We start from the raw sequence: 15,487 nt of genomic DNA, 5'->3' as shown, positions 1-15,487 counted from the left end.
CTCAAATTGCTCCCCTGCCCCCGGCTGAGAGGGCAGCTTGCTCCCTGCTGCTGCAAATTTAATCTGGATGGACAGAATTAAGCTGCTTGGCAAAGCTGGCTCACAGCTCAGCCCCCCAGACTAGAATTCTAAGTGGGATTCTCAGTGACATGTGGTCTAGCAATAAGAAAATGGCCAGGACCCTGGGAGACCCAGTGGTCCCCTCACTTTCATGACAACAAGCTCTGGAAGCCTGGGCAAAATAACCTCACCAGGTCACCTTCTCTATTAACTGAGCTAGGGAGATGTGGACTGGAATGTCAGCTCACCTGTGAAGCTCTCCTCCCATCTGCCAGGGCAAGGCCCCTCCAGGCCAAAGCTCGAGGTGCCAGTCAGGAGGCACGTTTTCCACTTAGAAAAGGCCTGGACAAGAATGCTGGAATACTGACACCAATCATCTTAACAGCAGCTGACTGGTGTTCTTCCTTCTTCCACTTTCGTCCCCTGTGGTAGCCTGTTTCCAAAGATGGCTGCCACCCGCTTCCTCTTTCCCTATAGGCTTCTGTCACTTCCCTACTGGGAAGGAGAGTCCAGCCTTCCAGCACCTTCATTCTGGGGCTGACCTATAACTATCTGATTGATGAAATATGGTGGAAGTAATGCTGTGTACTTTCAGACTAGCTTTTATTGCTTTTTTGGTTTTTGGTTTTTTGTTTTTTGTTTTTTGAGACAGAATCTCGCTTTGTCGCCAGGTTGGAGTGCAGTGACCCAATCTCAGCTCACTGCAACCTCTGCCTCCTGGATTCAAGTGATTCTCCTGCCTCAGCCTCCCGAGTAGCTGGGACTACAAGCGCATGCCACTAGGCCCCACTAATTTTTGTATTTTAGTAGACACAGGGTTTCACTATGTTGGCCAGGATGGTCTCAATCTCTTGACCTTGTGATCCACTCACCTCAGCCTCCCAAAGTGCTAGGATTATAGGCGTAAGCTATCACGCCTGGCCTCAGCCTAGCTTTTAAGAGGGCTAGCAGTCCCTGTGTCCTGACTCCTGGAAACCTGGGCTGTCATACAAGTCCAGGTTACTCTGCTGAAGAGAGAAGCCAAGTTAAGGAACACTGAGACTCAGATAATTAAGTGAAGAAGCCATCCTGGACATCCAGTCCAGCCCAGTCAAGTCTTCAGATGACACCAGCTCCAGCCATTACCTGATAGAAACCACGTGAGACCCAGAGTGAAAACCACGCAGCTGTACCCAGTTACCCACAAAACTGCCAGAAATAATAATACTTGATTGTTTTAAACCACTGTTGGAATGGTTTATTACATGACAACACTCTCCATGGTCAATCCTCAACACAAGAGCCAGAATAATCTATTAAACACATAAATCAAGTCATGTCATTCTCCCACTCAAAACTCTCCAATCGATTACTTTCCCCTCTTCTCAGGTGCATCTGTGTGTATTTATGTATTACATCTCAGTAAAGCTATGTATGTGTGTGTGTGTGTGTGTGTGTGTGTGTGTGTGTGTGTGAGCGTGTGTGGGTACAGTCACATGTCACTTAGTAATATGTTCTGAGAAATGTTCCATTAGGCAATTTTTGTCTTAAATAGGGCACAGGGATCCAAAAGAGCCCAGCCCAGGACAGGGCAGTGAGCTCACAGACAACACTCAATACGCAAGCAGCTAGGGAGTCATGGAAAGAGCACGTGAGCTGGGTCAAGTTTCAGCTCTCCACTTCCTAGTGCGCAGCTTCTAGGCTGTATCACAGAGCACATCTGCACCAGCCTAGATGGTACAGTCTTCTAAGCACTTAGGTTATATGGTATAGCCTATTGTCCCTAGGCTACAAATCTTTACAGCATGCTACTGTACTAAACACTGCAGGCAATTATAACACAGTGGTAAGTACTTATGTATCTAAACACACGTAAATGTAGAAGAGGCACAGTAAAAATACAGTATTATAATCTTACGGGACCACTGTCATATATGCAATCCATTGTTGACCAAAATGTCATTATATGATGTGATATAGTTTGGATATTTGTCTGCCCAAATCTCATGTTGAAGGGTAAGTCTCAACGTTGGAGGTAAAGCCTGGTGGGAGGTGACTGGATCATGGGGGTCGGTTTCTCCTGAGTGGTTTAGCACCATCCTATTCTCATGACAATGAGTGAGTTCTCTTAGAGATCTGGTCATCTAAAAGTATGCAGCAGCTTTCCCCTCGTCCAACTCTCTCTCTCTAGCTCCTGCTCTGGCCATGTGACATGCCTGCTCCCCCTTTTCCTTCCACATGATTGTAAGCTTCCTGAGGCCTCCCCAGAGCCTGAACAGATGCCAGCATCATGCTTCCTGGAAAGCCTACAGATCTGTGAGCCAATTAAACCCTTCTGTAAACTACCCAGTCTTAGGTATTTCTTTACAGCGATGCAAGAACCGCTTAATACACAGCACATCATTCTGTTTGTGCATGTATGTGTATATATAGAAAGAGGTAGCATGAGTGAAACCAGTGACTCTTCCTGACACTGGCAGAGATCATTTATACACATGTACATACCCATGCCGCTTTTTGGAGATCTAATATATCATACAATATGAAATTCATGCTTTTTAAAGTGTATAGTTCAATGAATACATAGAATGGTCACTGACTTACGATTTTTCAACTTTATAATTGTGGGAAACCATCACAGTTTTGAAGTAATGTACAGGATATAATAAATTCCATGAGATCTTCAACACTTTTATTATAACCTAGGTTTTATATTAAATGATTTTGCCTAACTGTAGGCTAATATAAGTGTTCTGAGCACATTCAAGGCAGGCTGGACTAAGCTATGATGTTAGTTGTATTAAATGCATTTCTGATGTATTATCTTTTCAGCTTATGATGGGTTTATCAAGACACAGCCCTACTGTAAGTCGAGAAGCCTTGGTATGCAAAACTGTGTAATCATCACCACAATGAATTTTAGAACATTTTCATCACTCCAAAAAGAAACTCCATCCCATCAGCAGTCACTGTCCATTTCCCCACAGCTTCTCCAGCCCCTGCCAACTACTAATTTACTTTTTGTCTCTATAGATTTGCCTATTCTAGATATTTCACATGAACGGAATCATTTTGCAACTGGCTGCTTTCACGGAGCATATTCAAGTTCATCTATGTTATAGTATATATCAGTATTTCATTCCTTTTTAGGGCCAAATAGTATGTCATGGTATGAATATGCCACACTTTGCTTATCCACTCATCGGCTGATAGACATTGGGTTGTTTCCAGGTTTTGGTCATTATGAATAATGCTGCTGTAGATATTCATGTACAGGTTCTCACGTGAGCATATCTTCACAGTTCTCTTGACTGCATACCTAGGAGAGGAACTGCTGTGTCACATGATAATTCTATGCTTAACCTCTTGAGGAACTGCCAGACTGTTTTCCAAAGTGGCTGCACCATTTACACTCCCACCAGCATAATATGAGAGTTCTGGTTTTTCCACATCTTTGATAACACTTGTTACTATCTGTATTTTTATTGCAGCCACATTTTAGTGGGCATGAAGCAGTATCTCACTGTGGTTTTGATTTGCATCTCCCTGATGGCAAATGCAGTTGAGCATCTTCTTCAGGTGCTCATTGGCTAGTTGTCTGTCTTTGGAGATAAGTCTGCTCAGAACCTTTACCCACTATTTGATTATTTGAATGCTTTTTTGAATTATATGACCTCTATTTCTAGCTATAAGTTCCTCATCAAAAATAAGATTTGCAAATATTTTCTTACCTTCTAAAGGACTCTTAGCACATGCAGAATAAAATCCAGATCTTTTACCAGGGCTGAGAGACTTGCCAGATCCCACCCTCATCCCTCCTGACTCTCTACAAGTCACTTCCTGCTCTCTAGCCACACTGCTCTGCATGTGGGTTCTTAAACTTGGCAGGCTTGACCCAGCCTCGGGGCTTCTGCAAGTGCTTGCTCCCTTTGCTTAGACATTCTTTCCAGAAATTTTTGAATGGCTCACTCCCTCACTTTTTTTTTTTTTTTTTTTTTTTTTTTGAGATGAGGTCTCGCTCTGCCACCCAGGCTGGAGTGTAATGGCATGATCTTGGCTCACTGCAATCTCCAAGTCCTGGGTTCAAGCGATTCTCCTGTCTCAGCCTCCCGAGTAGCTGGGATACAGGCATGCACCACTAAGCCTGGCTAATTTTTTTTTTTTTTTTTTTTTTTAAGAGACAGGGATTCACCATGTGGGCCAGGCTGGTCTCGAACTCCTGGCCTCAAGTGATCTACCCGCCTTGGCCTCCCAACTCCCTCACTTTTTAAGACTCTGCTCAGACACCACCTTCTTCCCTAACCATTTTATCCATCTCTCCCTAAATATCCATAATATTTATCCACAATATTTCTTTCTCCCTATTATTCTCTACTCCTTATCCTTTCCTTAGTAGGACCTACTATATATAACCAGACATGATATCGTGCACTTACTTGCTGTTTCTGTCTCCCAGCTACAATCTCAGTTCCATGGGGGGCAGAAATGTCATTTATCTCATACACTACCGCATCTTAAATGCCTAAACAGTGCCAGGCACATTGCAGAAACTCAATAAATATCTATTGCATCAAATATACCTACTACTATTTACTGAGTACTTACTGTGAGCCAAACACTCCATGAAATATTTCAAATAAAATATCTTATTTCATCCCCACAACAACCCTATGCTATGAGGTAGACACCAATATTACTCCACTCTTCTAACAGATGCGAAATCTACATTAAGAAAGTTTAAATAATTTATCCATGGACCCACAAATAGGAAGTTGTGGAGTAGAGATTAAACCCATGCAGTCTCAGCTGTGAACTACAAGTCTCTACCACAGCTGTCCCCATTACCAACTCCAGCAAGCCCCTTTCTTTTGAGCCTCAGTTTCCTCATCTATGACATAAGAGTAGCCTCCTATCTTACCTTACAGGGTTAATGAGAGACTAGCCAGGTGGGATCACATAAAGCAGTGGTCCCCAACCTTTTTGTCACCAGGGACCAGTTTCATGGAAGACAACTTTTTCACATATGGCGGGGTGCAGGAGGGTGGTTCTGGGATGATTTAAGCACATTACATTTATTGTACACTTTATTTCTATTATTACATTGTAATATATCATGAGCTAATAATATAAGTTACCGTAATGTAGAATTAGTGGGAGCCCTGAGCTTGTTTTCCTGCAACTAGATGGTCCCATCTGGGGGTGACGAGAGACAGTGACAGATCATCAGGCATTAGATTCTCATAAGGAGTACACAACCCAGATCCCTCGCATGCAGAGTTCACAACAGGGTTTGCGCTATGAGAATCTGATGCTGCTGCTGATCTGACACAAGGCGGAGCTCAGGTGCCAATGTGTGCAATGGGAGCAGCTGTACATACAGCTATACATACAGCTTTGCTGGTTCACCCACCACTCACCTCCTGCCATGCAGCCTGGTTCCCAACAGGCCACCATGGACACCAGTCCATGACCCCAGGGTTGGGGACCCCTGACGCAAAGCACTGAGAACAGTGCCTGCCTCATTGTGAGTGTTCAGTAAGTGTGAGCTGCCGTGATGATGTGATGACAACAGTGCTGATCACGATGATCAGATGACTTCGGTGTGGTGAAATCAATCCCTTTGAAATCAAATAAAGCTCTGTCATTGTGAATTAATATCGTTCAAATGCATCGTGTGTACAGACTGATTTTAGACAACGTCTCAACTCTCACAGAGGGAGGACCAGCCCACCATGGCCACGCGAGGGTTTCAGTTTCATCAGATGGGGTGTGAGAGATTTTCTGATTACAGGAAGAAGACATTTTGATAATATCACAGACTAAGGTCTCAACAAGAGCATACTGGATACCTCCAAGAAGGATCTCAGTGGCCCGTTAGAGGCAGATCCAGGCCTAATCTAGGACAGACATTCTCATGGGGCCATGCCATACTTATAAACTCCTGCTGGGCAAGCCCCTCAGACAAGAGTAGCTGAATGTGCCAGAAGCCCATCCTACTCACAGCTCCCCCAGGAAATGACTGAATGTCACATTTGCTAAAAAGAGGTTGCCACCCAGATAGTTTATGTTCATGTGCCACCAACATTGTAGAAAACCTAGAGAATAGAAATCCAAGTCAACTCACCAGTATGGGTCTGTCTGTGTGTCTCCAGGGCATCCTCCTTCGAAAACTGTGCACCGCACTGATCACAGACAAAGGCTTTGGCACCCGCTGAAAGAAAGGAGAGGCAGTTACCACTAGAGCAATAGTCCATTGGTGAGGGGGGAGGTCCTGGGCCACAACTGTGCAGGTGGATACTAGGGGAGGGGACTGGACACCTGCAAAAATCCTGAGTGAGGGATTATCCATGGCTCAGACCCTCCTCCAAGAGGTGAACACTCATCCAACTGAGCTCCAAACACCCTTGTCTAGGGCTCTTCAAGAGAGAAGGAGAAACAAAATCAGAATAACCAAGATAAATAGAAATCGGGTCCACGTGAGATACCCCAAGAAGGAGGGGGATCTGAAGAGTTACCTCCAGGTGATGGGAGGACAGGAGAAAAATGATGCCAATGCAGGGAAATGTGCCCTGTTGCCTAGACTGTACTTTATAGGAAGGTAAGAATTGCTGACATACCTCAACCTGGATGTCCATGGGGGCCTCTGACTCAGTGTGTCAAACACTAAATTCATCATCTACCCCCAACTGCTGTCTCCAGCTGACCATGTAAAACCCCTGAATGGCTCCCCAGTGCCTGGAGAACAAGGTCCAAGCATCTTATCATGACTCACAAAGCACTTCTGGGTGTGCTCCTCTTTCCTGCTTCATCTCTCACACCTCACGCTTGCTCTCTTTTCTCTAGCCTGTGCACATTCTTCTGCACGTCTTCTGCCTCTGAAGTTCTCCCACGCTTCCCTGGCTGCTACGGTGCAGTTGGGGCTCCTACTCATCATTCATGCATCGGCTCCAATACCTGGGGCCCTGTGGGTAGGTACGGCGACTCTCCTTTATGCTCCCACAGCACCTGGTATATTCCAGCTCCTGGCCCTTACTGGGTTCCATTCTAAATGCCTGTGGCCCTGTCCTTCTCCCTCGCCACACCATAAGCTCCCTGGCAGAGGGACTGTGTCATCTTGTGCACAGCTGCATCTGCCTGACACACAGTGGAAACCTATTACTATACATATTTGCAGAATAAATAAAATTAATTCAGTGCCACTCAATTTAATAAACTTTTTCAGACCTGTTATTTAGAAGGCTTAAAGTGATAATGCCACCATGTCAAGATGAAACAGTACTTTTTATCATTGGCTAATAGTCTTCATAGCTCTACTACATTATCTGATCCAGGGGTCACCTGTCACAAGCCTTGGCATTTTTCCTTCAAGATGTCTCCTAGATGCGCTCTTCCATTGCATTTTGATCATCATCGCCCCGTTCAGGCTCTTGCTGCATGACACTCAGAACACTGTAAGACACAAGGGTGTTTCCACACCACCAGCCACCTGCAAACTACTCAACAGATGCAGGTTCCTTCAAGGCCACTTGATTCCTCACACTTTCTTACTCAAGAAGATACAATGGCTCCCAATTTGGACGGACTCTGAATTCCTCTACTTGGCTTCAAGGCCTTCCATAACCTGTCTCAGTTAGCCAACCAACTCCACAGGTAAGAGGTCCTCACCAGCCCTCTCTGGGTGCTGCCTGACTTCCCTGAGTCTCGGTGCCTGAGCAATGCCCAGTCCCATTCCTCCACTCCATTTTCGAGAGCAGAGTTTGTGGACATCAAGCACTCCAGCCCCTTGCTCTTCTGTCCTTTCCTATCTGCCACTCCACTCTGTTCCTTTCAACATGTCTTAGTATTTTGTTGTTACTTTTGAGACAAGGTCTCCGTCTGTCACCCAGGCCAGAGTGCAGTGGTGCAATCATAGCTCACAGCAGCCTCAACCTCCTGGGTTCAAGTGATCCTCCCACTTCAGCCTCCTGAGTAGCTAGGCCTATAGACGCAGGCCACCACACCCACCTAATTCTGTTTTTATTTTTATTTTTTTAAGAGATGAGGTCTCACTATGTTTCCCAGGTTGGTCTCGAGCTCCTGAGCTCAAACAATCCTCCTACCTCGTTCTCCCCAAGTGCTGGGGGTTCCAGGTGTGAGCCACTGTGTCTGGTCATCTTAGCTCTTCTTTAAATATGCCTGTGTTTTAGTTTTGTATTAGAGCCTCCTAAGAGCCAGAACTACTTTTACATATATCTGTAACCCACCGTGCTGTTTTCAAATCACCTCAGATTTCCTGAGGCTTGACTATATACCAGGTATGATGCAAGATGCTTAATATGTAACATTTGGTTCATCCTAACAACCACCATTTACAGTACATGCTATCATCACCCCCACGTAGCAGAGGAGTAAATTCAAGCTCAGAGAGGTTAAGCACTTTGCCCAACACCACACAGTGGGTAATACGGTAAACGTGAATCCAAACATAGGCAGCCTGATTTCAGAGCCTTCACTCGTAACCCCCATACCCTTCGGCCTCCCTAGGGTTCCATCTGCAAAGATGTTTCATGGGTAAGAACCCATGGGTGGGGTCTGAGCTCCCTTCTCTGAAAGAAAATTCAATTTATCTATTTTATGCATCAGGGTTTGGGGGTTAGAAAAACAATTCCAATACTTTCCTACAAATTTGAAAACCTCTGCCTTGGAGAATCAGCACATACTTTTAAGGAACGTAACTCCAAATACAAGTGGTTCCAGCACAGACTTAAATACCAATGAGCATTTCTTGCAGTGAAGAATATGAAGACCCTGGAGGAGGTCTAGAATGTGAGGTCCTTCGGGGGTATTGACTTTCTTTATCTCACTGATACCTATCTTTCTACTGATGAGCAGGATATACTCTAGTAGGTGCTCAACAAATGTGAGTCGACTGGCCAGGTATGTGGGTAATAAAGTACCCCAGGGAGGATATGAACTCACTTTTCCTGAAGAGCTTTAAAAATAATTATTGTTGGGCCAGGCACGATGGCTCATGCTTGTAATTCCAGCACTTTGGGAGGCTGAGGTGGGTGGATAACCTGAGGTCAAGAGTTTGAGATCAGCCTTGCCAACAGGCTGAAACTCCTTCTCTACTAAAGATAGGAAAAATTAGCTGGGCATGGTGGCACATGCCTGTGATCCCAGCTACTCAGGAGGCTGAAGCAGGAGAATTGCTTGAACCAGGAGGCAGAGGTTGCAGTGAGCCAAGGTCACGCCATTGCACTCCAGCCTGGGCAACAGGGTGAGACTCCATCTCAAAAAATATAAATAAATAAATAAATAAATATTGTCATTTGCCTTAGGTGGCTGGGGTTGAATTTGACCTGGAGGCCGGAAGAATCCCATGGTGACCTCTGGGTATCCCTTCAAGCCACAGAACATCCTCAGGCCAAGCACCTCGTACGTGGCTTAGAGAACTTTGAAGAAAGAGCCAAGAAAACTGCAAAGCAGTCATGACGTGTGTTCACAGGGGTAGCAGCCAAGGCTACCTTTCATCCATTTATACTGGAAATGCAGAAAGACCTTCCAAGAGCAGAGTGGGCCCAGATGGGAAAGCTGGGGCTGGGTGAATCACAGCTTCCTCACAATTAGAAACTGCCTCCAGTCCCAAATCATTCGCCATCAATGATTTTCTGTAGATGTGTAAGAAATCTGATTTTAATTGTATTTCTTCCTTGTGTTCTGTTTGCTCTCACAGCTCTCTAAAGGAGAAAGGGGACGCAAAGACCCGAGGAGGGAGGCACCGGCTGGGAAGGCGAGGGCGTCCTGTGGGCTCCCACACTGAAGACCTGCAATCAGCGAGAAGCCCGCCATGCCGCAGGCTTCCAAGGGATGTGGTATGGAGGGTTCTTAGAAAACAGCCATCACTGTGGGCTAGAGCAGCTTCTCGCTTTAATGACTGAGAAGCAGAGAGAAAGGAAGGAGGCCAGGTAGGAAATAAAGGGCCGGATGTGTACCATCAGACAAGTGCAGAGGAAGATGAAGACAGATAAGCACACACGATCTAGTAAAGGCGCTCCCTTGGTCCAGGCCTGACCACATCTGCTTGCCTTCAAAGTCCCGCCACTCCACCCCCACCTCACTGAAGTCACGACACTGAGCTGAGTATGTGAAAGTCCCTGTCCTCAGTGACTCTGGGCCAGATCCCTCCTTACACGTGGATAACACAAATGTCAGTTCCCATTGTTAGCCCCCACTCATGAAGCCCCAATACTCCCACGCCCACCCAGACAGGCTCTGACTTCCCCCCAACCCTCCAGGGTGAGACCAAAGACAGGTAGTTCCACGGACACGTGAGTGGAGCAGGGCGAGACAGACGAAATCCTCTCTCCCAAGGAGGCTTGTGCCTTTAAATTGTCTCTGTAATGGCTGGCTCAGAGGCAGAAATATTTGGCAGCCCTGAAATTAAAAGTGATAAATTTCCTCGCCAAGCTTTGATCGATAATAGAGGCCTCATCTGTTAATCAATAAGACAGTCTCTGCCTGTTTACTGTGCATATGTTGCTCACTGCTGCCTTCACTATGATGTCAGGTTTGCATTCAAAGCAACTCAAGTGTGTATAAACCACATGGCTATTCCCAAAATGCATTACGGTGACATCATGCAGCCACTAATACACTTATAAAGCATCAATGGGAGGGGGTGAAGGGGAGGGAAGGAGGTCATGCCAGCTGAACACAGCAGGTGCACATGGACCTAACAGCAGAATTTACACCCACAAAATTTCCTGGGGCTCAACCTGGAGTGGGGAGAACTCCAGGGACACAGCTCTGGGATGGCCATGACTTGCCATATCCTTCCTACACACAGGGGCTGGTTTTTGAATGTCCAGGAACTGTATGCCAAGAGGTGGATTACAGCAAATAAACAAAAGAGACAAAATCCCTTCCCTCAGGGAGCTTACATTCAAGAGGGGAGGGCAGATTTTTAAAAAGCAAGTAAATATAGAACAGGCCAGGTGGTGATAAGTGATAAAAAGAGAAATAAATTAAGGGAAGAGGGCCAGACACGGTGGCTCACGCCTGTAACACCAGCACTTTGGGAGGCTGGGATGGGTAGATCATTTCAGCTCAGGAGTTCAAGACCAGCCTGGCCAACATGGCGAAAACCCATCTCTACTAAAAATAAAAAAATTAGCCAGGTGTGGTAGCTGAATTTTAAATCCCAGCTACTCAGGAGGCTGAGGCCGGAGAACAGCTTGAGCCCGGAAGGCGGAGGTTGCCATGAGCTGAGATCACGCCATTGCACTCCAGCCTGGGAGACAGGAGTGAAACTCTGCCTCAAAACAAGTAACAACAAAAACAAAAAAAAAGGCATTAAGTGAAGATAAACGGAGAGTGCCAGGGGCTGTTCTTTTACATAAGGTAGTCAGTCAGGGAGGACCTCGAGGACGCACTGACATCTGTGGAAAGCAGGGCCACCATGTGAGAACACCCACACCAGGCAAGGGAAGACAAGCTAGGAGGCCAGCTGCACGGGATGGACTGAGGTTGAGGTGGGAGACTCGGGGGTGGGGAAGTTAAGGAATAGATTTCAGAAAGAAACTAAATAGCAGAGGGAGGCTAGCAGAAGATAAAGGGGGCTAGACCCTTGCTATCCACAGCAATCACAGATCCAAGTGAACCGAGGACAGCAGCAGGATCTAAGCTGCAGGCACCAGGTCCCACGCCTAACTTGGCCACTCACTGCTGTGGGCATCACACGAGTCATCACACCTTGATGGACTGATTTCCCAATCTGTAAAATGGGAATGAGCCTGTCTGCCTGCCTCCCTGAGGCTGCTGTGAGGAGCAAATGGGATAACGGACATGAATGAATACAAAACTCCTTGTCAATCACGAAACACTCTGTGGACAGCAGAGGTCCTTGGTGGGTTTTGTACCACAGGAGGCAGTGCAGTGGTTAAGAGCTCCACATTTGGATCAGATAGACCGGAGGTCAAATCGTCAGCAAGCTGCCTGTCTCAGGGAGCCTGTTGCCTCAGCTGTAAAATGGGAACAGTAAGAGACGGTCCCTCGGAGAGTCATGACATGGTGGGGAAAGTGCTCCACCCCACAGCTGGTGGGTAGATATGCAGAACCACTAAGTTGAAGCTACCATTATTTCCAGTCACTTTTCCTTTAAAAAAGAGCTCCCTTCATGCAATTAAAGTATGATTGATTTTACTGGAATTGGACGTACAGTTATTTGGGGGCCATTTATCTTGTGTAAAGTGAGTCTCACATTCATAAAGACATATGGCACCACACCTGCACATACATGAACACACACACACACACGCACACCCCACCTTGTTCCTCTAATTTAAAGAGAGTGATTATTTTGTTGAGGGGAACAGAAAAATCTGCCATAGAACCAGTATGTCAGTATCAGCAGCTATTCACCAACCTGGCTCTGAAATCTTCCCTGGACAAGGCCCTGGAGCCCCATTCAACTGTCCTGTATTTGGGGCTCTCTTCCATCTTCCCAATGGACTGTAAGCTCTGTGAGAGCAGGTTCTCACCTGTCTTGGGCTTTACCATATCCTGATGCCCTGCGTCATGCCCGGCATACAGTCTCTGCTCGCTAAATGCTTGTTAAACACAGAAGGCCCCAGGCAAGTTCCTGGGTGTAGAACTGACCTGAGAAGGGTGCGCCACTCGGGGCACTGGCAAGCTGTCTGTCCCCTAGGGGGTGGCAGAGTCCTTATTCTACACACTCAGTTCTCTACTACCCCTTTTTTAAAAACTCAAGGACGTGGTCTGTGGCTGGGTCTCACGGAGTTGAGAGGAAAAGGAAGGAAAGGTTAGGAAGTGGGGCTGTCTGCTGCTTCTGGTGCAAGATCTCCCTCTCATCAGCATGTCTGCTCCCAACCCAGCCCAGCGTTCCCTGTGGCAGCCAACGAACAAGCCCTCCCTCAGTGAGCCTCCTGCCCCACTGCCCCCGGGCAATGATCTGCTGAGCAACTACTCCCTACCCCAGGCACTGAGTTTATCTGACATTCCAGGTACCAGTTGTGAAACAGACAGACAGATATTCTTGCCCCTGCCAATCTCCCAGGGACCCGGCAGGTGAGAGCTTCAGGATGTTCTAAGCATTGCCCTGCAGGGAGCAGGGAGCTCTCTGACCATTTTGGGTTCTCCAGACCCCTACTCTTCTCCCCTTTTCCCCTGACTTCCTGACACCTCCAGAAGGCTAGGGATAAAGGAAGGAGGAAGGTTCAAAGCTGGTTAAAGTTTGATGGAAAGAGAGAATGCACATGCCAGAGGCAGGACTCAGGCCTCTGTGTGTGGGAGCCTCTCTCCCTCTGTGCCAAGGATCACCCCAACTCACAGGAATCAAAGGAGGGAAGAGCCAGAAGGGCACTTCCAAAAACAAAGCTTTCTCTAAATGCGCAAGATCTCAACGACGATGAAGCTGAAATCCAGTAGCTGAAATCCAGTAGAAGCCATGGAAGTTCCCGGCAGCTGCCCTCTCTCCCTTGACAAAGAGCCTCCCTCCCTACGCGCCCTAACCAGAAATGGGGCTCAGGGGGTCCTGGGCATCCAGGAAGGAAGCAGAAGATACTGAATGCAATCAGATATGCTTGGTGTCTCTCTGAAGGCAGTAAGGCAGAAGCCAGTGAGTGAAGAAAACAAATCCAAATCCCTCCCTTTCCAAAACCTCTCCCACCCCCATGCTAATAATAAGAAGGGAAAAAAAGGAAACACTGAAAAAACACCTAATGTTTGCCAGCATCTAATGTTGAGTGGTGTGTCCTTTTTTTTCAGAATTCCTTGAGATTTTAAAATAAACATCTTGAATGTTCTGATGAGATCTGCACGCCTGCTTACATAAGGAAGTACAGAGTGTACCAAAACAGCAGACCCAAAAAAAGCATAAGCTGTCAGAACAATGAGTACAGACTCGGGGCATTTTACAACAGGCCACGGTGTACAGTTTTATTTACAGTACCTCTTATCAGACGAAGAACAGTACACTGGCTGCCAATTCCAAAGGCCGGCACTGCGTGTTCTTTTCCCTCAAGGAGATATGTACTCTTGGAGAGGAGCTTGAAGGCTCTCTCGCTCGCTCGCTCTCGCTCTTTCTCCTTTATCAACAAAACACAAAGCTGATCCAGAACGAGAGTTTCTGGAAGCTACACAGATTCAGGAAAGAGGGAAAGGGGAGAGCAGGTGGGCAAACACTAACCGAAAGGAAAACAACCAGACCCATCGAACAGCCCAGGACATGGTTAAAGGTTAGCTGTGGGTGACAAGGCTACAGGGAAAATCCTGAGTCCAGCCTCACTACAGGACGGGAAGGTGAATGAACTAATGAAACAGGGCCCCATGTAAATATAGGATAGAGCAGGCGCCCCCAAACTGCGGCCCCCTGAGGCCATTTATCCAGCCCCCCCGCCGCACTTCAGGAAGGGGCACCTCTTTCATTGGCGGTTAGTGAGAGGAGCACAGTACGTGGCGGCCCTCCAAGGGTCTGAGGGACAGTGAACTGGCCCCCTGTGTAAAAAGTCTGGGGACGCCTGGATAGAGGAAGACCCCAGGAAAGTCTCCCTGGCTGAGCAACAGAAAAACGGGAGTCACCTGGGATTGCAGACAGGTGGTTTTCAGATCCCCAAAAGCCAGTGTCCCACCAGTGACCTGGCAAATGACTGACACCTGATGTGTGGCTAAATATCCACTCTGCAGAGGAGGAAACCGTGGAACAGGGCAGAAGAAAATGCTGAGACATCTTTATGACTGACAGAACATTTCTTATCCTACCCAATTAATGTCATGCTACCAGGAAGCTCCATGGTGCCCTTGTCTCTTACTGGGATCCCAGTCTCTCTCTCAAGTCCCACAGAGAGCACACAGGTCTACCTTGTCCCTTATCCCCGCAACTCAGTTCTCAGCCAGAGTGGCTTGGAAAGCTCTTTTGTTACCACTTTTAGCACCGGCAGGTAATCCAACAGGCTTAGAAACACTGATTGAGCCAGAACAAACACGTGAACTCAACATTAGCCTGCACAGTACTGCAGTTAAGAGCACGCTCTCTGCCTGTAATCCCAGCTACTCAGGAGGCTGAGGCAGGAGAATTGCCTGAACCCAGGAGGCGGAGGTTGCGGTGAGCCGAGATCGCGCCATTGCACTCCAGCCTGGGTAACAAGAGCGAAACTCTGTCTCAAAAAAAAAAAAAAAAAAAAAAAAAAAAAAAAAGCACGCTCTCTGGAATCCAACAAACTCCGGTTCAAGTCCCAGTTCTGCCATGTCTAGTGATCACCCCGGAGAAGTGAATTATCTTTTCTGAGCCTATTTCTTCACCTAGAAAACTGGGCTCAGAGTGTTTATGCCACAGGGTAGGCTGAGGGCTGATTAATTTAAATAATATATGTAAAGTGTCTGGCATACAGTAACTGCCTCATAAATGCTAGTTGTCATTAACACCAACATCCTCATTGACATCAGGAGA

At 46.8% G+C, this 15,487-nt stretch overlaps 1 protein-coding gene across 3 annotated transcripts in view; it reads right to left on the bottom strand.

Annotated features, from left to right (window-relative positions):
- The window catches only part of ZBTB16 (zinc finger and BTB domain containing 16), a 202,275-nt gene that overhangs the window by 66,784 nt on the left and 120,004 nt on the right, over positions 1–15,487 (bottom strand). For all 3 annotated transcript variants that reach the window (XM_003923685.4, XM_010334527.3, XM_010334526.3), the window contains exon 4: positions 6,164–6,250. In XM_003923685.4, coding sequence (XP_003923734.2) covers positions 6,164–6,250 — 87 coding nt within the window. The remainder of the gene's footprint in view (positions 1–6,163; positions 6,251–15,487) is intronic.

The sequence above is a fragment of the Saimiri boliviensis genome, chromosome 6, assembly GCF_048565385.1.
Source record: "Saimiri boliviensis isolate mSaiBol1 chromosome 6, mSaiBol1.pri, whole genome shotgun sequence".
Classification (NCBI taxonomy): domain Eukaryota; kingdom Metazoa; phylum Chordata; class Mammalia; order Primates; family Cebidae; genus Saimiri; species Saimiri boliviensis.
Note: the sequence above shows the minus strand (reverse complement) of the source record. Positions and strands in the feature narration are given on the sequence as shown.